This window comes from Orcinus orca, chromosome 8, assembly GCF_937001465.1.
Source record: "Orcinus orca chromosome 8, mOrcOrc1.1, whole genome shotgun sequence".
Lineage (NCBI taxonomy): Eukaryota > Metazoa > Chordata > Mammalia > Artiodactyla > Delphinidae > Orcinus > Orcinus orca.
The window spans coordinates 37597034-37621856 of record NC_064566.1 but is presented as its reverse complement, the minus strand read 5'-3'; the positions used below and the strand labels follow the sequence as shown (position 1 = coordinate 37621856).

The 24823-nt window shown below is 41.8% G+C and overlaps 2 protein-coding genes across 5 annotated transcripts in view; both read left to right on the top strand.

The window, feature by feature from the left end:
• Positions 1-1556: 1556 nt before the first annotated feature.
• LDHA (lactate dehydrogenase A) lies at positions 1557-12983 on the top strand. Of its 4 annotated transcripts, none has more exons than XM_049713492.1 (8): positions 1557-1572; positions 4239-4388; positions 6430-6547; positions 7488-7661; positions 8469-8642; positions 9307-9424; positions 11424-11547; positions 12248-12983. In XM_049713492.1, exons 2-8 carry the CDS (start codon positions 4263-4265, stop codon positions 12410-12412), a joined length of 999 nt encoding a protein of 332 aa, XP_049569449.1. In that variant the 5' UTR covers positions 1557-1572; positions 4239-4262; the 3' UTR covers positions 12413-12983. The 4 variants fall into 4 exon arrangements, with proteins under 4 accessions (XP_049569449.1, XP_004263947.3, XP_049569450.1 ...); XM_004263899.4 differs by lacking the exon at positions 1557-1572 and adding an exon at positions 1973-2091; XM_049713493.1 differs by lacking the exon at positions 1557-1572 and adding an exon at positions 2366-2380.
• Positions 12984-13121: 138 nt separating this feature from the next.
• Positions 13122-24823, top strand: part of LOC101272816 (L-lactate dehydrogenase C chain) — a 30775-nt gene continuing 19073 nt past the window's right edge. The window contains exons 1-2 of the mRNA XM_004263902.3: positions 13122-16346; positions 21074-21191. Coding sequence (XP_004263950.3) covers positions 16125-16346; positions 21074-21191 — 340 coding nt within the window. The 5' untranslated portion in view covers positions 13122-16124. The remainder of the gene's footprint in view (positions 16347-21073; positions 21192-24823) is intronic.

Here is a 24823-nt window from a genome sequence, read left to right as displayed (position 1 = left end):
TTGGCTCATGAGATTATGGAGGCTGAGAAGTCCCACGATCTGCTGTCTGCCAGCTGGAGACCCAGGAAAGCAGGTGGTATATATTCCAGCCCAAGCCAAAGGCCTGAGAAGCAAGAGTGCCAATGGTGTAAGTCCCAGCCTGAGGATGCAGAGACCCATGTCTCAGCTCGAGCAGACAGGCAGAGACACCCACTGCCACCCACTGCCTCTCACTGAAAACTGAGCCTGGGACTGGCTTGGGCCCCCTATATAATTTCTTGACCTTTGTGGAATTGGGGGGTAAGGGGTGGGGGAGGGACAACATCCTATACAGAAGAAGAATCACAGGCTTTGGAGTCATCAGCCTGGGTGAAAGTACCAGCTGAAATCAATTATTAGCTGCAGGACCTTGGCAAAGTCAGTAATCTCTTTGAGCTTCAGTTTTCTTATCTGAAAAATGGGGATAATTATGCCTGCTCCAAAGAATTAAAATGACGATGAGTATGGGGATTGCCTAGCTTGCTGCCTAACACACAGGAGGTGCTGAGTAAATGGTACTTGTTTGATTCGTATTTGTAGAGTTAAATAGAAGCTCCTGTTCTACATGAGAAGAAGGAAGCTGCGCTTGGAGTGGTGCCTTAATTTAGGCGACTGCAAACTTTCTGCCTAGATTATCTTCAGAGGTTGTCCCAGAGCCCTCCTGGTGAAGGTTCCTACCCGTCTCCCCAGCCTAACGTCTGCTCTCCATGCTCTGCCGTCCTCCTCCGGACAGCTGCGGTTGCACTGATGGGAAGCCAGGGGCCCAGCCCTGACTGAATGAGGACATTGTTGCAAAGACTGAGGAACCACAGACACTGTTGCAGTCCTCCCTGCCCTGAGGAACCCTGGAGAACCTGTGGCTGGCCCTCAGCCCTTCCAGCTCTGTGTTTGGGGAGACAGCCTAGGTCCTCCCTAAACCTCCTGGCCTCCTGGGCTCCTCCGGGCCTCCTGGAGGGACGGGAAAACGGTTAGGATGTGCTAGAGAGATGCCCTGTTTTTCTGAAGATGAGGTTAGAGTTTTCCCTTCAAAACCAAGGAAGCCATGATTAGGGATCTTTCTCAGAGCTGACGGCTAAATTGGTGCCCCAGGTGCAGGGAGGACATAGACTTACCCATGCCGTTAAGAGACTCACCCGCAGGTGGGAGAGCAGAGCCACACACACACACCTCGAAGGCAAACAGGTTTGAAGGATGTATAGACTTGGGTGGTGGAAGCAGAGAGGAGGGAGATACCGACTCTGTAAGTGTATGTGGGGGGGGAGTGGGGGGAGTAGCAGAAGATGGGTACAGCTGGAAGAGGTGGAGGAGGAAGGCCGGCCGGGAACCAGCGTGAGCAAAGGCCTGGAGGTAAAATTAATGTGATATGCTAAAAACAAAAAAACAAAAAAAAACCCAGACTGTTCTTAGGCGTGGCTGGGACACAAGGTGCTGGGCCGGTGGGGCGGTAGGGAGTGCCGACCAGAGAGGCTGAAGCTTTACTTTTGAACTGTGGGACTTGGAAGGTTTAGCAGTGGGGGACAAGCAGTGTCAAGTTTTGGAAATCGCTCGACTTAGGTAAGCAGACTGACGGTGTGCTAGGCATTTTCTTTCTTTCAACAAATATTTGTCGAGTGTCTATGACGTGGTAGGAGCTGTTCTGGGCACTGGGCAACAGCGGCAAAAATTCAGATCGAGCCTTCCTTGAGAGTAACTTTCACATTTTATGGAAGAGGAAACTGAAGGTCGGCTTGACCCCGGCTGATGACTCTGGCCCGGACTTTAGTGTGGAGGTAGCGTGGCTCTGGACAGCCCTTTAGATGTCTCGGCGCACATGGGTCGGTTAGCCTGCGGGTCCTCAGGATGCGCGCGCGCAGCCGGGTCTTCTCTACCGCCCCGCCCGGAGCCCGCCTCCAGCCCAACCCACACGTGGGTTCCCGCACGTCCGCCCGGCTCCCCCCTGACGTCAGCCTCGCGGTTCTATTTAAGGCCCCTCCCGCTCTCGAGTCGGAGTACCCGAGCAGCTGCCGCCAACTCCGGGTCCATCGCCGCTTGCCGCCGACGCCCGCCCGCCCGCCCGCCCGACGTGTACTCCCGGTATGATCGGGCCCGGCGCGCACTGCGCCCGAGGGGGAGAGCGACTGCTTCGGGCTAAGCTGGCCCCGCGCTGCCTGCTCACGGGAGGGGTGGGCTCTGCTTCCCAGAGGCAAAGTCCTGAGACCTGGGCGGTGGCTCATGCCACAAATGGGCTCTGGGCCCGGCCGCACCCTGCTTTGGCTCTAAGTGGGCACAGTGGCCTCTGGCCGGGCTGGGGAACCAAGGAGGTGGCCGCACCTAATCTGAGGTCGAAGGCCTGGGTGGATGCAGAAGGACCCGGAGACTACAGGTCTGAAGGGTGGGGGTGAGGGCATACCTCCGGGCTCGAAACGAGCAAACAGCACAGAACTCGAAGTCGGGTTCCGGGAGTCCATGGAACTGAAAAAGCCTCAGCAGTCTTGGGCGGCTTCCTGGAAGCCGGAAAGGCGCTGGGTGCCGCTCGGGTTGTATTTTAACCCTCGGACTCTCGAGAGGTGGGCTCCTTGGGGGCAGCCGCTGCCTGCAGATTAAAGGTCGCTCTTTGCGCAAGTTACACGTGTTAAGCAGCTAACGATGTTATAGTGCGCTATGCTAGACATGGTGCATGCAAATTTGAAGCCGAAAGGGTACCAGCTCTCCCGCCTCTCAGACAATGTAATGAGAGGAGGATCATCCGGTACCTTCCCCTCCTTTTGACAAATGGGGGACTGGTTGGGGCATCTCTAAGGTCACAGTGAGTGGGTGGCAGAGTTGGGGCGTAGACTCTCTTTCTTCAGGGCTTCACCCGCGGGTATCCCCACATTGAACGGAGCACTGCAGCCCAGAGCTTAGGTTTTGGTGAAACCAGATGTCCGCTGAAAGAACTCCCTTCCCCCTGTCAGGCTGCGAGAAACCTTACAAGGCTGTCTAGAAATAGCAGTGATTTGTAAGGAGAGACTCGATTCTAGCTTGGTGACTCTGGGCTGCCTGCCTGGAATTCCTCTCGGATATTTTTGCCCTTTGGGGCAGCGTCAAGATTAGACGTGGTGCTTTCGGGATGCAATCTACGACAATCTCTCCAGTGAATGCAGTGCAGGTTTGGATTAGCAGAGCCGAAGCCCCCGTCCCCGGCTGTGGAAATCGAGGGTTCCACCAAGTATCTGTTACTTTTAGGGCTCCAGGCTTCAGGCCTCTGCAGCTTCCTGTAGTAACAAAATTTCCTCATACCGGGCCTCACGCCTTTGCAACGAGGATCACGGCGGAAGCCACACGAGGTGCCTCCCTGTGGGTTGGTTAACAGTCCCGGGTTCCTAATATCACGATTTAAAATCTGGCTCTGGCAGCGCGCCAGGCCGGGGAGGCTGCCAGCCGGGCTTCACGTTGTTCGTGTGTGCGTAGGAGCGCTAGTTTAGTCTAAAGTCTGATTCTGAGCTCACTCTGACCCAGAGAGCAGCATAGTTTCTGGTCACGTCCGCTCACGGGCGGGGTCTCGCAAGCATCCGCTGTGCTGTCTGGTCTAGGGCCCACGTCTCCGTAGCCGGGCGGCCACTAGCACTCTGAAATGCGCTTGCGCTTAGGGTTACTGAATGGATAGGTGGGTGGGGGAGGGGTAACTGCTAATCTTCCGGGTCTGGGCGGGGCGTAAAATCCGCGGGCTCCGCTGCTTCTTCGGGGGCGGAGGTTGGGGTGAGGAAGAAGAAAACGAGGGATTGAGCATGAGCAGAGCTCACCTTGGCGGTGGGCAACGCAGTGAGGCCGTCAAAGGCCCTTTACTCACGTACCTGTTGTCCTGAAGGGGCTTGGCAGGAGTCCTGGTGACGGGAGTAGAGTTGGCGGGCGGCTCACAGTGATCTTGTTTGAGGAAAGGCCGGCTCCACTTGGAGTTAACAAGTCAAGATGAGTGAGCCCTCAGGAGGCTATACTTACACCCAAACGTCAATATTTTTTTTCCACGCCAAGGTGAGGACGTTTACACCAAGATCCTAGTCAGACCAGATCCTGGCATTAGGCCTTTCAATTCTCCTTTGTCTATCTTTAAGTTTTTTCCCTCTCCCTTTTTAGTCATCTCTTGTGATTTTTAGTGGCAGCTACCCCAAAAGGAAGCAAAAGAAGCTTTTCCAGAACACTTTTGGTTAATAAGCGTTAATTTAAAGAGGATGCAGTGACAGTGCATGTTTTTCCCCTTATAGATTCCTTTCGGTTCTAAGTCCAATATGGCAACTGTCAAGGATCAGCTGATTCAGAATCTTCTTAAGGAAGAACATGTCCCCCAGAATAAGATTACAGTGGTTGGTGTTGGTGCTGTTGGCATGGCCTGTGCCATCAGTATCTTAATGAAGGTAAGTGAGAGCCTATCACTCTGGAAGCCAAGGATACCTTGACTCCATCCATCCTCCACTCACTCTCCAAGAATTGCATTATCACATTGTATATACAGATATTTAGGTTCATGCACTCATTCAAAGAACTTTATGTGAAACAAACTTGTAAAACATGATGCTATACCAAGAGTATCTAAACTACAAAAATTAAAGGTTTTTAGGCTGGAGACCCAGTTTCTTAAATTCACTGTGCTTTATTAACCTGCGTTAGTTGCCTACAAATGAAAAAGTAGAGTCCATGCCTTTAAACAAGCTAAAATTATTTAAAAGTAATTTTGGAATTGAAATTGATATATATACGTGGTAAAAATTAAACTGAATGTGGGAAGTCTTCCACCCATGTTAATCCCCTCTGCCCCCCTCCTTGGATAGCAGTTTTGGTACCAATTATGGAGCTAAAATTTAATTAGAAAAAGAGAACTTGTGAATGAATAAAAAGTACTTTTGGGGACTTCCCTCGTGGCACAGTGGTTAAGAATCCGCCTGCCAATGCAGGGGACACGGGTTTGAGCCCTAGTAGGGGAAAATCCCACATGCCACGGAGCAACTAAGCCCGTGTGCCACAAGTGTTGAGCCTGCTCTCTAGAGCCCGTGCTCCACAACAAGGGAAGACACCACAGTGAGAAGCACGCACACCACAATGAAGAGTAGCCCCCCTTCACCGCAACTAAAGGAAGTGCGCACGCAGCAACGAAAACCCAACACAGCCAAAAATACATAAATTAATTCCTTTTAAGTTCAGGTTTGGAGTTCCTAATAAGAGAGTGAAATGATGAATTCTGGATTCTGAACAGAAAAGGATTGAAATGAGAAGGGACTGAAGGCAGAAATGAGCTATGCAAAGGTCTTGTAACTACACAGCTTGCTCTATATGTTCTTAGACCACATAGTATACCAACTCTTATTCTTTCCCCATTGGTTCAGAAATTGATGTCATTTATTTTTCCCACGCCTATGAAACACCTGTGATGCCCCCTAACTCAGGTGTGGCTAAGAGTAACTGGCAGTAACTGGCAGACCACTCATTATACTGTAGATGATTAGGGGTGGATCGGCTAGTATACCTCTTTGGTTTTAGTCCTCATTCCATTTGTATTAAAGCTGTTGCTGGTGCTCCTTGTCTGAGATGCACCTACGAACTTTTAAAGGTTCATCTGAAAGGATTTTTTTTTTTATAAGAAGATGTTGGGGGTAGGAGTTTATTAATGAATTAATTTATTTTTGGCTGTGTTGGGTCTTTGTTTCTGTGCGAGGGCTTTCTCTAGTTGTGGCGAGTGGGGGCCACTCTTCATCGTGGTGCGCGGGCCTCTCACTGTCGCGGCCTCTCTTGTTGCGAAGCACAGGCTCCAGAAGCGCAGGCTCAGTAGTTGTGGCTCACGGGCCTAGCTGCTCTGTGGCATGTGGGATCCTCCCAGGCCAGGGCTCGAACCCGTGTCCCCTGCATTAGCAGGCAGATTCTCAACCACTGCGCCACCAGGGAAGCCCCTGAAAGGATATTTTTCACCAACATTTTGTAATGCACAAATCTGTCTTTATGTAATAAAACTGTTAGTGTTGGTTAGTATGTGGAAAACATGTAACCAGGGAATGATCCAGAATATCACTTTTTAAAGTCTTAATACTAATCAATATCTATTTAATGGCTAACAACCTAAAATCAATGTGTAAAACTGAATTTGAGAGACTAAATAGAGCAGTTTTGTATAATTGGTTGTTAGTCACTGCCAATCCAGTGTTCTGCTTCTGTACAGTAGTGGTGGACCTCCTGCAGAGGTTGCTCCAATGAGGAGAGACGATTGGAGAGAGGGTCGGTGCTTTTTCCTATGTATAGGTCATCTGGGAGTCAGCTCTTAAACGGAGGCCTGCCTCTACTTTGAGGTCTGTCCTGATAATAAAGTAGCTGAACTCTCCTACTCCAGAAATATAGAAATTTTGCATGCCCTTTTAAAAGTTTGGAAATAGCAATTTTCCATTAAACTGAAAATTTTTTGTCTTTTAGGACTTGGCAGATGAACTTGCTCTTGTTGATGTCATAGAAGACAAACTGAAGGGAGAGATGATGGATCTCCAACATGGCAGCCTTTTCCTTAGAACACCAAAAATCGTCTCTGGCAAAGGTTGATTTCAACATGTTTGTATTACACTCTATGCTAGACTTAATTCTTTATCAGGCTTGAGAATCCTAGCTCTTCAAAGATTTCTTTTTTATACAGGATAAGAGAGCCTTTGAACAATTTTGCATTGGTACCTATGGATATCAATGTTTGAATTTCCAGCAAATGGTTTTAAATGGAAATCCAGTTTGTCCATGATGTGGAAAGCATCTGAATTAGAATGTAATTAGCAAAGCTTCGTAGGTCCATATTTTGCCACATTGCTTCAACTATTTAAATATATACTTACTTCCACTGCTTCCTTTCATACACTAACACAAGGTTGAGACTAGGGCAAATGAGTCTGTTCAGCAGATATTCTTGGCGTAACCCTATCACACCTACAATTACCAGCCAGGAAACGGACATGAAAATCATTGACCATTTATCTGACAGGTGACTCCCTTCATTATCTTCAACCCAGGGTTAACCACCCTGTGCCATAGGGTATCTAGAAGCAAGACATGCTTGATAAGTGTACAGTTGCCCCTGCTTAAAAAAAAAAAAAAGAGCCTATCCCTGAGCTGGTATGACCACCATTAAGTAGTTAAGTAGAAATAGGAGTATGGAAGAGTGTGAGCATTGACCTCAGGTGGCAAAAAATTGGGGGATGTGTCTCACTTGATATGAGTATGAAATAAATTTTATTTCTTTCAGCTCCCCCCCAATCATTGTTATATAAAGCCAACCACATAACTAAAACCAGAATACAAGGAAGGTGTTGATGTATTCTTCCTCCATGTAAGTGGCCACAGTGATAAAACTCCAAAAAGGAGCAGTCTGGGCATTTATATGCCACATAGGCAAAACACTGATAAAACTGTCCATTAAAAAAGTTAATGGAACAAACTTGCTGGAGTTTTCTTAAAGCCCTTAATCTGGTTATTGTTTCTCTTTTGTCTAGACTATAGTGTGACAGCAAACTCCAAGCTGGTTATTATCACAGCTGGGGCACGTCAGCAAGAGGGAGAAAGCCGTCTTAATTTGGTCCAACGTAATGTGAACATCTTTAAATTCATCGTTCCTAATATTGTAAAATACAGCCCACACTGCAAGTTGCTTGTTGTTTCCAATCCAGGTGAGACTTTTAATGGCATAAAAATAGATGAGCTAGAGTAAAACTGATAGTATCAATATATATCATAATCTGTATATATATTTATTTCTCATATTTTTCATTTTCCTCCTGGGAGTGAGTTTGTGTTTTTGTTTAAAACGTTAAAAGAGATACAATGCCATTAATGTAGTCTGCACTTTAAAATTTGTTACTTGCCTAAGAAGATCTTGGATAAGGAATAAGTTTATGAATAATGTGTTATTTATTTTTTAAAATTATTTATTTTTGGCTGCGTTGGGTCTTCGTTGCTGTGCATGGGCTTTCTCTAGTTGAGGCGAGCCAGGGCTACTCTTCATTGCGGTGCACAGCCTTCTCATTGCGGTGGCTTCTTGTTGTGGAGCATGGGCTCTAGGTGCACAGGCTTCAGTAGTTGTGGCTTGCAGGCTCAGTAGTTGTGACTCGTGGGCTCTAGAGCACCAGCTTAGTAGTTGTGGCACACGGGCTTCGTTGTTCTGCGGCATGTGGGATCTTCCAGGACCAGGGCTTGAACCCGTGTCCCCTGCACTGGCAGGCCGATTCTCAACCACTGCACCACCCACGAAGTCCCAATAATGTGTTATTGATGCACAACTTATTTTCATTAAACTACACTTCTTGAATACTTAATGTATTTGCTATATTGTACACAGTATAGAGGCTTAAAAATATTAACAAAAATATTGATTGGTCATGATCAATATCAAGATCTATACAGAGCCATGTATCCTGAGTAGTCAGTCCTTATCTAATGATTCACGTAGTATCTGTGCCTAAATATTTTCTTCACAGTGGATATCTTGACCTATGTGGCTTGGAAGATAAGCGGCTTTCCCAAAAACCGTGTTATTGGAAGCGGTTGCAATTTGGATTCAGCCCGGTTCCGTTACCTCATGGGGGAAAGGCTGGGAGTTCACCCATTAAGCTGTCATGGATGGATCCTTGGGGAGCATGGAGACTCTAGTGGTAAGCATAACTTATTTTCTCTTACTGTTTTCAAGAAATTGTGTAAAAAAAATTGACAGGAGTATCGTTACTAAATCAGAGCCTAAATCAGATATCCATTCGTTAGGGCAGATGGTTTCCAGAATCTTATCTTTTGGTATAATTGTATGCTAAGAATTGCTAAGATTTAAGCCATTTTGCATGACATTTTTTGGTATAAGGGATGGGGAATGAAATTTATTTATTATAATGGACATATTAAATAAGATGATAGTGCTTAGGATACTTCATTTAATATCACAGCTATTTGGACTCAAACTGCTTGTTCCTGAAAAGGTAAGCCAATCCAAGTGGCGTGTATGAGAAAGAAATCTATTATTATCACAGGTGAGAGATGTTATAATTTGTGCAGAGTTCTCAGTTCCTTATGCCAAGAAAATTCCTCTTACGATCTCATAATATCTCAATAAGTTAGGAAAACAGATTCGAATATAGTGAAAATTCTTAGCTTTACATAATCTAATCAATGAAAATCTAAAAGTTAGAGTATTGGTAGTCTTGACCACCTACCAAAAGGAGATAATCCTCCTTAGATAAGAAAAGACAATTTTAGAAGAATGGGTCAGAATTACTAGTCTGCTGGCTGGTGCATGGGAATAAATAAATTCTGTTGTATTGCTTTTAGTGCCTGTATGGAGTGGAGTGAATGTTGCTGGTGTCTCCCTGAAGAATCTGCACCCCGAATTAGGCACTGATGCAGATAAGGAACATTGGAAAGCAATTCACAAACAGGTGGTTGACAGGTAATAGATCTCATAATTTGTAACACAGAAGGTTGAAACTTATTATTTTTATTTAGAAGATTAAAAGTTTGGGGAATTCCCTGGAGGTCCAGTGGTTAGGACCCTGCACTTTCACTGCTGCAGACGTGGGTTCAATCCCTGGGCGGGGAACTAAGATCCTGCAAGCCGTATGGCGTGGCCAAAGAAAAAAAAAAAAAAAAGATTAAATAATAGCATTTGCATTTGGTTACTCTGTCAGAAAACTTGTTTTCTAAAGCTTTGTTAAAGCTTATAATATAAAACAGGTAAAGGGATTAAAAATCACAGACATTATAACGTGGTCAAATATTAAAATGGCAGTTTAGGCCACGAAGAGATATTCTAGGCAGTAGTGCATTCTGACTTGCCAATCAACAGTTAGAGGAGAGAAAGACCACGTACAGCTGGGACAGTCAAGGAAGCCTTGGTGTAAATGCAGATTGACGCAACTATTGAAGGGCTGTGAAGACAGATGCTGAATCTCTGGCTTTATACATCTATGAACCTTTCCCTCATCTTTACAGTTATTCATTTCTAGTTGTTAATGAACGTTTGTAAAAATAAACAGAAAAGTAACAAAAATCGCAGACATTAATGCTACAGTCTATCTTTATTTGCCATAATTATCAATTTACAGTATGATAAATCTTTTCTGTATTTGTAATGTAAACTAAGATAAATCAAGTTAGATTAAGTCTACCCTATTTGAGATTCAGTCTTCAAAAGCATATGATTCATTTAGTTAGGAATAAGAATTTTTAAATCTTATATAGGGACTTCCCTGGTGGTACAGTGGTTAAGAATCCACCTGCCAATGCAGGGGACACAGGGTTCGAGCCCTGGTCTGGGAAGATCCCACATTCTGCAGAGCAACTAAGCCTGTGCACCACAACTACTGAGCCTACGCTCTAGAGCCCGTGAGCCACAACTACTGAGCCTGCATGCCACAACTACTGAAGCCCGCGGGCCTAGAGCCCGTGCTCTGTAACAAGAGAAGCCACTGCAATGAGAGGCCTGAGCACTGCAATGAAGAGTAGCCCCCGCTTGCCTCAACTACAGAAAGCCCGTGCGCAGCAACGAAGACCCAACGCAGCAATAAATTAATTAATTAATTAAAACTTATAATAGTCTCTGAGTAGAAACACAGCTAGCTTCTTATTTATTCAGATGATTATAAAGTTTTAAGCAAGGTATATATTCATAATGGTACAAAAAATGAAAATAATTATTAACTGTCAGAAATTATTCAAATAGGGAAACTTTCAACATAGTGGCATTATCTACTTTAAATAAGGTAGCCATGTGTGGATCTCAAGTTTATGGAATTGGAGAATGAATCATGATGGGTGTAGGCAAGGCCCTCTTATTTGTATTTGTTTAGTTAAAACCTGTTAACCCATCATCCAACCCAAGAAGTGTTGACAGTCGCTGTCAACTAACTGTAACGTTTGTTGAGTTGGAGTTAGTAGTCTGCTGGTGCTTGGAAACGAGTGAATTCTGTGCTCCTCCCACTGATCCCTGTGTACTCCTCCCCCCACATACACACTCTTGAGATAATCCCAAGTCAAGCATGCTATATGTAATCTTGGATTTGCATTTTAAAATTAGTATTGCATTTATAAGAATCATCCATTTTGTTGCATGTGGCTATAGTTATTTGTTTTCACAGCTATGTGATAGTCCATTGTATGAGTATACCACAGTTTATCCATTCTCCTTTTGGAGAGCGTTGGGCATGTTGCCAGGTTTTTGCTATTACCAGCAATACTGTTGTGAACATACCTATACATAATATCCTGGCATACATGTGCAAAGGTTACACTTAGGTATATAATGCAACTTTACTATATTTATATAGTATTATTTACTGTAAAAATGATTTATTATAAAGCATATGTTCAGTGAAAGCTTTTTCTTTGTTCCTCCCACCCTACTTTTCCCTACCCTTCCCTGCCCTTCCCTACACTTCCCTACCCTACAGTGCTTATGAGGTGATCAAACTGAAAGGCTACACATCCTGGGCCATTGGACTATCTGTGGCAGATTTGGCAGAAAGTATAATGAAGAATCTTAGGCGGGTGCATCCGATTTCCACCATGATTAAGGTAGGTCTATGTAGTAATAGGTTTTACTTGAATGCCATTATTTCCTGTTCTTTAAAAGAAAAAAAAACTTCTGAGAAAGCAATTAATGTTAAGTCCTCAATCATTGATTTAAGTGAAATAAATTAATGCACCTGCGACTTTCTTTTCTGAAAAGACATGGTTGAGCTTTAGGATTAATGTCCACCAATACTGTGTTGAGCACATAGATAACTTGATAACTTGTTGACTGGAAGACTCTACTCAATTTTGTTGAGATGGGTGGAAGACTATAAAACAAATTTTTTCCTTTGGGAAAAACAGAAATCACACTCATGTTAGAGTTACCAAAGTGTTATACAATAAAAATGGGAAATTCCCTGGCAGCCCAGTGGCTGGGACTCCGTGCTCTCACTGCTGAGGGCCCAGGTTTGATCCCTGGTTGGGGAACTAACATCCCCCAAGTCTCGCGGGGCAGCCAAAAATAAATTGCAAAGTACGATGGATAATGGCAATAATTTAGATTTTCTTTTAGAATGGAAATCTTGCTGCTATGTTAATGACTTTCTTTTACACTGTTCATTACATCCTAACTGAAATTCTGGAAAGGAATTTCTACTTATCAAGTTTTATTAAGTAAGCTTCATAACTGTAAAGAATGAAATTCTTGGGAGATCCCAGAATGCATAGAAAAAACGTAAAATATTTTTCATTTCGTCCTCAGGGTTTGTATGGAATAAAAGAGGATGTCTTCCTTAGTGTTCCTTGCATCTTGGGACAGAATGGAATCTCAGATGTTGTGAAAGTGACTCTGACTCCTGAGGAACAGGCCTGTTTGAAGAAGAGTGCAGATACACTTTGGGGGATCCAGAAAGAGCTGCAGTTTTAAAGTCTAATATCATACCACTTCACTGTCTAGGCTACAATAGGATTTTAGTTGGAGGTTGTGCATATTGTCCTTTATATCTGATCTGTGACTAAAGCAGTAATGTTAAGACAGCCTAGGAAAAACATCAATTTCCTAACATTAGCAATAGGAATGGTTCATAAAACCCTGCAGCTGTATCCTGATGCTGCATGGCACTTATCTTGTGTTGTCCTAAATTGGTTCGTGTAAAATAGTTCTACTTCCTCAAGAGGTACCACTGACAGTGTTGCAGATGCTGCAGTTGCCCTTCAAACCAGATGTGTATTTAACTCTGTGTTATATAACTTCTGGTTCCTTTAGCCAAGATGCCTAGTCCAACTTTTTTTTCTCCAATTAATCACATTCTGGGATTGATTATAAATCCAGTATTGCATGTCTTGTGCATAACTGTTCTAAAGAATCTTATTTTATGTACTATATGTATCAGAATAGTATACATTGCCATGTAATGTAAAAAAGAAAAATCAACATAAATAATGCAGCCAAGTATTTGTTATACCAACTAAAACAATAAATAAACCTTGAACAGTGACTACTCTGCTAATTTATTAAGATACAAAGTGATAAAGCTGTTATTTGTTAATTACATTAATGGAAGCCATTAGGTTATCCTTGGGCAACACTATGATGACTTTTTAAGGGGTACTTTTTCTAATGACCAGACTTTAATAAGAATTAATATATTAAGGGTGTGACTAGAATGACTAGCTGTTTTGTTACCATTTCCATTGTAATCAATTGTTTTAATATAGTAAGGCCCAAAGTACTGAGTTAACTTGATTATAGTGCTGATCATAACTTGTACCCTACAGTTCACACAGGTAACATTCTATACATGAATGTAAAAAACATTATTTGCCAATTGAACATAAGCAGTGGTACTTTGCCACTACAGGGGGACAGAAATTTTTAAGAACCTTTACTCTCTGGAGGCAGTAACATAATGGTACTTAACAATTTTAAACCAAATAGTCCTGGTGGTTGTCTACTCAAAAATTTTCTTTAAAAAAAGAACAAATTTTCTTTAGATTTCCCTTAAAATATTTCTATAACTGTGATCTTCTCCAGGCCTAAAAACCATACTTATAGAGGTTAACTAGAACAACTTTATGGTCATCACTCCTCCAGGATTTTTTTTTCCGAAGTTTCCTTCTTGAGAGCTAGATAAGGGAAAGAATTATGTTTTGTTTTGTTTTTTAATGTGTCTCAAATGTAGAAGGACAAGACTAACCTACATAGCCTTGACAATTAGCTGTTATAATAGGATTTGCTTTCATATAGGCTTTGAAAAGAATAACAGCCTTACGATGTAATTTACATAGCACAAAATTCACCCTTTTAAAGTGTACAATTCTGTGGATTCACATAGTTGTGCAGCTATTACCACTATCTAAGAACTTTTTAATTACCCCCCAAAGAAATGTGCAATTATTCCTATAGCCTTTTGTAGACTTTGATGCATCTTCAGTCTTTAAAAAAAAAAAAGGATTTACCCTTACTTCGTATTATTTCATACAATAAATTAGCCAGTATCAACGTGACAAAAAATGCTTAACAGATTTATTAAACTAATCTTTCATGAGTTTTCAGATTTAATCTTACAAAGCTTCCTTACTTTCTGGTACATTATGTGTTCCACGTTCACCTTGCACCTTCCTGCGCCAGGCAAGGGTAGGCCAACTCTGCTAGGAGCCCTGATTATTTTTACTGTTGTATCTCATTTTAGTCTTAATAACCTTGGGAAGTGGATTAAGCAGGACTTAGACTCATCTCACACAAGTTGCCAGTTAATGGAGGAAGCAAAGGGGACGTTCAGAACATGTGCCTTGGGCAGGTATGAATGAAGAACCTCTTTTCACCTAGAGCAGGAGTTTGGTCACTACTAAAATGACCCCTCTTTTGGCCTGAGGCAGGTGTAGAGCTTGAATCTGGAGGTCATCCAGGTCAGCTGTGTCTCGCTCACAGTCCTGTGGTAAATGAGGTACAAGGGCCAGGAGCTGCTGTGGAAGGAAGCACACAAGCAAGTGGTAGTACAGGACCAACAGTCACTGCCACTCCTGTGAACCCCTTGCTTGGGGCTGGTAGTAGGTTGTGAAAAGCGCCATAAGAGAAACAGGAGAGATGTAGGGAGCTGATGGTAGTTGAGACATTAGTCAAGGAAAGCTAGAGGAAGTGCTACTTATGTTCAAAACTGAAAATGAGGAATCAACTTTGAGAGGGGCTGGGGAAGAACTTTCCAGATATATGGAACAGGAAAAAGCTGTCCAAAAGCTGGAGGGAAGTGTGGTGAGTGTCTTGAGATGAAGTTGGAGGGACAGAAGGCGGCCAAGTCTTGAATGTCTCTTAGGTTGTGGTAAAAACTGGTTAAGTGTAATGGAAAGCCATTGAAGGGTTTTAAGCAGCCTCACTGCATGATCTAACTCACATTAAAAAACAAACTACAGGCTTTGATACAGAAAATAGATTATCCTTTAGATTCTGAAAAGGATTCAAATGCAAGTGATGACAAGATGACAGAGGAGGTTGTGTCCCCTTCTGTGAGTTATAAATAAATCCTTGGCATAAATTAAAATCACCCTTAGAAAACTAGACATGGCCTTTCCTTTTCATTATTACCCTCTGTTCTCTCAAGGGAAATTCAAACTTTATTTCACCACTCAGTCCTGAAGTTATAGAACTTAATCATAATTTTTTAAATTCCTGCAAATAAATGCTCGGACAAGGGCATGTAAGTGCATTGAAGTTTGTTTCTGAAACTCAGGCTGATCATTCCCAAGTCTGCTCTTTCCTTAAATTCCTTTTCGTCCTCGGGGCCCAGGTCCCTTCAGCATGCCCTCTCATAGAGAGGTAAGTTAGGTCGGTTCAGGCCTTGAGCTCTGCCACATATGTCCCAAGATAGCTGCCCATCTTCAATCTCGCCTCCACTAGCTACTATCAATTCAGATTTGGAAGCACTGTCCTCAGGATGCTGGTTTTAGCTGGTCCACCGGAGATTATGGGGCGCTCCCAGGAGAGTTCTTTCCCACGACGACTTCGAGCCTGGCCCCTTGCCCTCCACGTGGTAGTCTGGCCTCCAGAAAGCTTCGCCCTAAAATCAGTCCGAAGCCTAGGCCGGCTGAAGGAAATGAAACAACACGCCAACATCCCTCTCTTGCACACTCTTCAAGACCGTCTAGAATACCACCTACCGGTATTAAGAGAACATAACCACAGGTGGCGCGGAACGCCCTCGGGCCAGAGGACAAGCCTGAGCCAATGCGCCTGCGCCCCGGGCTGGCCGGGGGCGGAGCTTGCGTGCTGACGGAGGAGAGCCATGCGTGGGAGCGTGCTTGCGGAACGGTTCAGGGAGTAACTGTTGCTGTGCTTCACACTTCAACGGACTTTGCTGTCTTTTTTTAACTGGTGTAACTTTAAAAAGCAGCCTAACGGCCATACGTTGCACATTCAGACTGCCTATACTGTTGCGCCACGCTAAGCGTTTGTGAGTGACTGGGACTGGAGCGAAAATGGTGGCTGGGGGCAGGGAGAACCTTTAAAAACCTGTTGGTTCCCCAATCCCTAATACGGATAGATAGACTGGTCCGTGTTCCACCCCTCGACCAGGAATTTTTTTCTTTGGCTTCCCCCTGCTCCTGGCTCCAAAATTCTGCAAACTCAAGAGGTAGTTCCTTAGATGTTCAGTGTGGTTAGTACATCGGTAGGTATGAAAGTGATTAATTCAGGGACTTTGAGTTCACTGAAATTGCATTATCCCTATGAGGTTCTCAAAATGTCAACTGTCAAGGAGCAGCTTATTGAGAATCTAATTGAAGAAGATAAAGTCTCCCGGAGTAAGATCACCATTGTTGGAACTGGTGCTGTAGGCATGGCTTGTGCTGTTTGTATCTTATTGAAGGTAAGTGATAAGCCTATACTGTGGCTGAAAATAAGTAAGCACTTATAGGTCTTGTAGATGATCATGAGTGCGGGGTTGCAGGGTTAATCCCTTGGAGCAAATAAGTATCATCTGATTTTTACACAATTTAAGAAACATTTATTTGGAGTTTACCATTTGTTAGGCATTGCCAGACTATTTAAATTTATTCCTAGGAGACACGCTGATTATATTATTTTGTTAATAGTATAACATTTTCTGTTAAAGTGATTCAGCACTTTGTCTTCCTTGAAGAGTAATGGGTGAAAATCATATTCCCAATGGCTTATACTTAAAAAAATTTTTTTAATTATATAAGCATTACATTCTCATTATAAAATAAAAAGTACCAAATTTGATAAAATAACAATGGAAGTCCTTTAATTTTCCTTTCTATTTCCAGAATATCTTTTCATGTACTTGTTGGGCATTTGTATAGCTTTGGAGAAATGTCTGTATCAAATCTTTTGCCCATTTTTATTTTTCTTTTTCATTATTATTTATTTATTTATTTATTGGCTGCACTGGGTCTTCATTGCTGCGTGCGGGCTTTCTCTAGTTGTGGCGAGCGGGGGCTGCTCTTCATTGTTGTGTGTGGGCTTCTTATTGCGGTGCGTGGGCTTCCCATTGCGGTAGCTTCTCTTGTTGCAGAGCACGGGCCCTAGGCGTGTGGGCTTCAGTAATTGCAGCACACGGGCTCAGTAGTTGTGGCTTGCAGGCTCTAGAGTGCTGGCTCAGTAGTTATGGCACACAGGCTTGGTTGCTCCGCAGCATGTGGGATCTTCTCGGACCAGGGATCGAACCTGTGTCCCCTGCATTGGCAGGCAGATTCTGAACCACTGCACCACCAGGGAAGTCCTTTTGCCCATTTTTAAATTGGGGTTTTATTTGTTTTTGAGTTGTAGGAGTACTTTTTATATTCTGAATATTAACTGCTTATCAGGTAAATGGTTTTCAAATATTTTCACCCATTCCTTGGGTTTCCTTTTTGCTCTGTTGGTTGTGTCCTTTGGTGCACAGAAGTTTTAAATTTTAATGTAGTTCAATTTATCTGTTTTTACTTTTGTTGCCTGTGGTTTTGGTGTCATATCCAAAAATCATTGCCAAATCCAATGTCATGAAGCTTTCCCTCTATCTTTTCTTGTAAGAGTTTTATAGTTTTGGGTCTTACATTTAGGTCTTTGATCCATTTTTAGTTAATTTTGTCTATGGTATAATGTAAATAGTCCAACCTTTTTCTTTTGCACGTAAATATCCAGTTATCCCATTTGTTGAAAATGTTGTCTTTTCCCTATTGAATGATCTTGGCACTCTTGTCAAAAAATATCTGACCATATATGTGAGAGGTTTTTTTCCACCGGGCTCTCTGTTCTGTTCCATTGGTCTGCATGTCTCTTTATATTAGTACCACACTGTTTTGATTACTGTAGCTTTGTAATAAGTATTGAAATCAGGAAGCTTGAGACCTCCAGCTTCGTTCCTTTTCAAGATTGTTTTAGCTATGCAGAGTCTCTTGAGATTCCATTTGAATTTTAGAATGGATTTTTCTTTTTCTTTTTTTTTTTTTTTTTTTGGCGGTACATGGGCCTCTCACTGTTGTGGCCTCTCCCGTTGCGGAGCACAGGCTCCGGACGCGCAGGCTTAGTGGCCATGGCTCACGCGCCCAGCCGCTCCATGGCATGTGGGATCTTCCCGGAGTGGGGCATGAACCCGCGTCCCCTGCATCGGTAGGCGGACTTCATTGAACGAACTCATTGAACGTCTACATGTTCGACAGTGAGGCAAGAATCTTCTTACTCCCTCTGGGCTGCTAGATAGCAGACTGTCAGACAAAGTCGGAATATAGAAAAGAGATGAAATTAGAGGGTCAGTCAGGAGGTCCAGTAGTTGATTGACATTTCAGTAAGAAATAAGAAAGGGAAGAAAATTATTCAAGAGATAAAAGGACATGAGTTTGCAGATATGAAGAATTCACTGAGGGCTCAACACAATGAATCAATAAAAGCCTACTCCAAGGAATATTATCATGAAATCTCAGAACTCAAATTGTACGAGAAGGTCAGTTGTTAGAGCCCATTTATTTTCTACTAGAATCCATTGTACCCTGGCAAATGTCCAAATGAAGGAGAGTAGTTCAGGACCTTGTCTTCAAGTCACATTGATGTAAATTGTGGGATAAATGGAAAGTGATGAAAGATATTAAAATATTCATATTCATATAGTCCACTGATGTGAAGGGTCATAAGGGCTGTAATGAATACCATGACACCTGCATATTTCATGAAAGGTGGACTTTAAAGGTTTTATCAGGACATGTAAAGTTTTTAGGAGTGGATAGCAGTACAACCTACTTCCTTGTCCTGTACAGAGCAAAGTGCCCATAGCAGTTTTCCTTAGATTAATCTTTTTTTTCTATCTCTCTACCTTACTATGGTTACTCAGGACCTCCCTAGAGAAGAGATCCTGGGATACTCTTAACTATTCCTTTAGATTCTGGTAGGCTTAACAATCCCAGGCTCTCTATTTGGAATTGTATTTGAGAAATGGCTCATATAGATGTAGTTAATTCTTAAAAAACAAATAAAAACTTTTAGGGATTATTTGAGCTCCGTCTTTGACAGTCAAGACAAATGGGGATGGAAAGATTCCCTTGAGAGAATTTTCTGGTAACCTGTTGAGAAGGGAGATAAATCAAGTTGGACATATAATTGAAAAGCAGGCTGTGTTGGTTATTAACTTATTGGCACTCAGCTCCAAATTCAGCTTTGTATACTCTGCTTTGTGATGCTGGCGCTGGATCTCCACATAATCGTTTTCTCCTTTGCCAGCTGGCATCTTGTTAGGTTCTGCCAATAGGGAACACTAGAGGAAAGTTGGGAGGCAGGAGGAGAACCATGACCTGCTGCCTTCTGTTTGCTTATTGTTCTGTTCACTGTCATCCCAGCTGTATCCCTTTGTCCCAAAGGGAGCAGTTGGTTCTAACCTCCACTTTCTTTTGGAGCCACCAGCATTGACCTCATCTTGTCCGTTTAGTGGTGTGAGCAGTAGGCAGATTTTGCCTCTTCCAGAGTCTGAGCCTAGTTCCATGAAGCACCTCCTTTAGACTCTCTGCTTCCTCAGCCTTGGGGGTGGCAGCTTCAAGCTGCAGTTACTATCTCTGGGTTACCATAAATGTTCCCCTTCTGTTCTTTCAGCCGTTCAACATCTGTCTAACCAATTCCCTATATTAAATTCCTTCTGTTGAAATGCTTAGAGTGGTTTCTGTTTTTCTGTCCGGACCAGACAGATACACAGATGTAAAAATGGATCTGTAAGCATGATCTGGTTTTCTTATCAGTTAGCTGAAAAGTGATACATGATTCTTTTGGATGAAACTCCTTATCCTTATCCTATTCCTGATGTATGACACATAATTCTGTAAATTTTAGAATGTACAGTTTTCCAGAAAGGCCAGATGGTGCCTGATGTGGAGGGTGGGGTGGGGAACAGTAGTAAATAGGGACTTTGATTCCTTTCCCTTACTGTTCACCTTTGGAATCTGGCCACTGGAATCTGAGGGAATACATTCCTTCTTCTTCTTCTTTTTTGCCACATGGCATGTGGGATCTTAGTTAAACCCATGCCCCCTGCAGTTAAAGCACAGAGTCTTAGTCACTGGACCGCCAGGGAAGTCCCCTGCATTCCTTCTGTATAGTTCTATATTCTGTTGCATGTGATGAAACCCCAATAAATTAGAGTATAGTACAGTATATAGAGACTGTGTATTGTTCATGTAACTGGAAAAAATCTCAGTAGAGCTAGCTTCAGATATTACTAAATTCTGGAATTCAGACATATCGAGACACAGTCTCTGTATATCTTAGTCCATACTTCCTCTGTTGGCTTAATCCTTGGGCAGGGTCTTTGTATATGGTGGTGAAGATGGCTGTACAGTTTGTTCTTAGAGTCTCATATCATTAGAGCTTATGATTGCAAAGAAAAACGAGACTTCATTTCTCATCTTCCATTTTCTAACCTCATAGACATTGTGCTCATTTGTTATGCCTGGGCCATATACCCATTTGTGAACTAATTGATGCAGCCAGAAGGAAGGATGGAACAATTGGTTGGGTCTGGTATATGCTTATCTACCCCTAGGTTGGAGGGCGGACGTTATTGTAATATACTGAGCCACATGAAATGGTTTCCCACAGGTGGCTACCTTTATATTTTGGCCATAAGCATTCATACTAAAAACAACTTCAACCAATTCAGAAATTAGGCATAAGGGTTAAATATAATAAAAACCTTTGAAAGGATTTCATAACTTTTCATTCGTTTTATACTGTTACCTGAAGTGGAAGAAAACCAATTCTAAAAAACTTAACAATTACGTGAAGGCAAAGCAATTAATAATTTTTGCTACATTCTGTTGTTTACCTTAACTTCTGGTCTCTCTAGGCACATTAAAAGACTTTTCTTGGCCATGCCTTTCAGCTTGCAGTTCCCCTACCAGCGACTGAGGGATTGAACCGGAGCCACAGCAGTGAAAGCTCAGAATCCTAACCACTAGGGCACCAGGGAACTCCCATGAAGACCATTATTTTTAGACCACTTTTTCTATTAAAAATGTAACACTCCTTTGATTATAAAATAACCACACAAAATTTTTTCTCTTTCTCCTAAAACTGAAATGGGAACATTTTATTCAGGACTTTCATGTATTTTAGGATTTGGCTGATGAGCTTGCCCTTGTGGATGTTGCAGTGGACAGACTGAAGGGAGAAACAATGGATCTTCAGCATGGCAGTCTTTTCTTTAATACTTCAAAGTTTGTTTCTGGAAAAGGTTAGTTTTATAAAGTTATTTTCAGAGCTTTAAAAACAAGTAATGAAGTTTATCAAACTGTTGTCAGTAAATATAAAATTAAAAAATAGCACTATTGTAATTAGGACATATAGTTTAGAAGGCTAATTTTTTGAAGGAAAACATTCCAGGGGCTTCCCTGGTGGTGCAGTGGTTGAGAGTCCGCCTGCCGTTGCAGGGGACACGGTTTTGTGCCCCGGTCCGGGAAGATCCCACGTGCCGCGGAGCAGCTAGGCCCGTGAGCCATGGCCGCTGAGCCTGCACATCTGGAGCCTGTGCTCCGCAACGGGAGAGGCCACAACAGTGAGAGGCCCGCATACCGCAAAAAAAAAACACAAAAAAACAAAACATTCCATTCTAATTGGAGAAAATTTGGTAAATACAAAAACACTATGAAGAAAATTTTAAATCTCGTCTGTTAATGGTTTTGTTTCTTTCCTTTTTTCATTTGTTTTTTACACAACTGACATATAAATGCTTTTTAAACTTGCCATTCAGTCTTATATATTTTCTCAAGGATATGCAGTCTTGAATAGTTTTGTATTATTACTGATACATTTATCCATATTCTTTAACCTGTTTTATTTATTTATTTATTTTTGGCTGTGTGGGGTTCGTTGCTGTGCACAGGCTTTCTCTAGTTGCGATGAGCGGGGGCTACTCTTTGTTGCAGTACACGGGCTTCTCATTGCAGTGGCTTCTTTTGTTGCGGAGCACGGGCTCTAGGCTCGTGGGCTTCAGTAGTTGTGGCACGCGGGCTCTAGAGCGCAGGCTCAGTAGTTGTGGAGCGTGGGCTTAGTTGCTCCGTGGCATATGGGACCTTCCCGGACCAGGGCTCGAACCCGTGTCCCCTGCATTGGCAGGCTGATTCTTAACCACTACGCCACCAAGGAAGTCCCTAACCTGTTTTTTTGATGTGTGTTTTTAGAGGATCATGTTTCAGGGTATAGTTTGAGGCTATAGAAGAGGAAATGGAGAGCTTAGCCCCATTAGCATTAGCATCATGTGTTGGTCAACTAAGAAGCCTTAGAGCATTAGGAAAAATAACTTTTATCATACACTGATGTATGTAGTGTGCTTTTTGGTAATGTGATTCAACAGATGTACTTTCTACTAGAATCCCTCTTATCTAACATGATTGGAACTGAAAGTGGTTACTTAATTTAAAAATGCCTGTTAGAAAGAACCATCATAAAATTTTATATTGACCTAAACATGTTAATGTACTTAGAACTTCATTTGCTGATTTTCTGATTGTAGGGCAAGGACTTTGAGTATGGCTCAGCTGATTGGAGTTTTGCAGTGTGTTTTTTATAGCACACCAGTAGTAATCATTTCTATTTCTTTAAAATACTGTAATTAATTTAAAGATACTCATGAAGCAGTCTAATCACAAAATTCTATTAAATTTTTATGGTTTTTCTCCATTTTTATTTCTCTCATACCTAAGAGGAAGATTTTTAAACAACCTTCTTTTAATATGTCTTTCTAAGGCATTCAACTTAATTTTCATAGTAACAATCATTAAAAAAATTATGAAATACTTCAGATATAAAAAGTTTTAAGTATAACAAACATCAGTGTATCCAACACCCAGCAAAAGAAATAAAACATTACCAATTCACTTGATACATTCTGTGTGTTACATCTATTCATATCTCAATCCTGAATGTGGTGTTTACCTTTACCGTGTATTTCTTTCACCCTCATATTTTAGTGATTTACATCATATTATATAATTAATAGATATATCTGGCATAAATATATTTGGGTATAAGCGTGACAGATTCTTGATATGCAGCAACTCATGAGCAGAAGTATACAGATGTACTAGACAGAAGTCTGCTAGTTGAGAGTGTTCAGTGTGCCTTGGGTATCAGTATGTTTTACATCAGTTAATCTGTTGAGTTTATTGAGTGGAGTCAAGTTAAAAGAGCTACTCCTATATTAAAATCCTTTAAAAAATCATTCAGCCTTTAATTTCTAGTCATATGGCAGGATAAGTACCTGAATCAATCCTTTTAGTAAAGGGGAAGAAGTAAAATTATAAAAACATACTTTCTGATTTTATAAAAAAATCAAAAAGAAGATAAATATAAGAAGAGGGACAACATATAGAACTAAATAAGAGTTTAGCAAGGATGCCAGACACAAAATTATTAACTATTAATAATATTAACTATTATTATTAAAAATCTATTCAAAAACAAGCAAAAATTTTTAAAGGTATTATTTGTTATCAAATATAGGAAGTACCTAGGAATAAATCTAACAAGACATGTATAAGAGCTTTTATGCAGAAAATAATACAGCCTCATTGAAAGATGTTAAATATCTAAATAAATGAAGAGATATGCCTTGTTCATAAAAGTCTCAATATTGTAAGATGTCTGTTCTTCCCATATTGATTATAGATTATATGCAATCACAGTCAAAACCCAACAAGTGTTATTGTTGTTGTTGTTGTACATAATAAACTAATTCTAAAATTCATTCAGAAATTCAAAGGTCCAAGAATAGACAAGATACTTTTTTAAAACATTGTTAAAAACACTTATTTTGATACAGTCTATCATAAATAAGTCAGTAGAGGCTCCACTCTGCCACAGATGCAGCTGTGCAGTGAGAACCCTGTGCCATCCAACTGGTAAATGTCTGAAAGATGTTCCATTTCACCTCCCAGGCAGAGTGCACACATTCCATGCTCTTCCTGTCCATTGATCGCTTCCAAATCCAGTTGACCAAATAGTCCTTTATCCCCAAAGCAGGTTCACAACAGTAGATTCAGGCATTCTTCTCAAATCCCAGGTAAATCTTAAAAGGAACAGAGCTCCAGTGGATGGCAAAGTGCCCGCCCTTGAAGAGCTGCTGCAGCCTTTGCTCAGCTTCACCATGGCAACAGCCTGGGCTGCGCAGTCAAGAATACTCTTGAAAAAGAACAAGGTGGTGAGAACTTGATTTACCAGATATCAAGACTTATTACAAAGCTACACTAATTAAGTGCAGAGACAAACAAAAGATTGTTATATAACACTGATCATATTGTAGATCAATGGGAAATTTGCAGACTTATAAATTCTTTTTCTTATGGCAATAGTTGTTTTTATGGAAAGAAATAAAATTGAACCCTTTCCTTTTTTTAAAAAAAAATATTTTTTTATTTATTTGGCTGCAACGGATCTTCGTTGCGGCATGCAGGATCTTTAGTTGCGGCATGTGGGATCTAGTGCCCTGACCAGAGCTCGAACCTGGGTCCCCTGCATTGGGAGCAAAGAGTCTTAGCCACTGGACCACCAGGGAAGTCCCCTGAACTGTTTCTTGATAACACACACAATTCCAAATTGGTTAAAGACCAAAAATATGAAAGGCAAAACTTCAAAGCTTCTGTTTAGAAGATAACATAGAATATCTTTATGGCCTCAGGATAGGGAAGAATTTATTAAACACAAGGACACAAAAAGCATAAACAGTAAAGGAAAGAGTATAAAGTTTAGTGTTTATGTTCTTAAAAAGGCACTAAAAGAGTGAAGAGACAAAGTGTAAACTGAGAGAAAACATTTGCAACATAAACAACTGGCAAAGGAATTGTGTTCAGACTAAAAGTACTTGTGTAA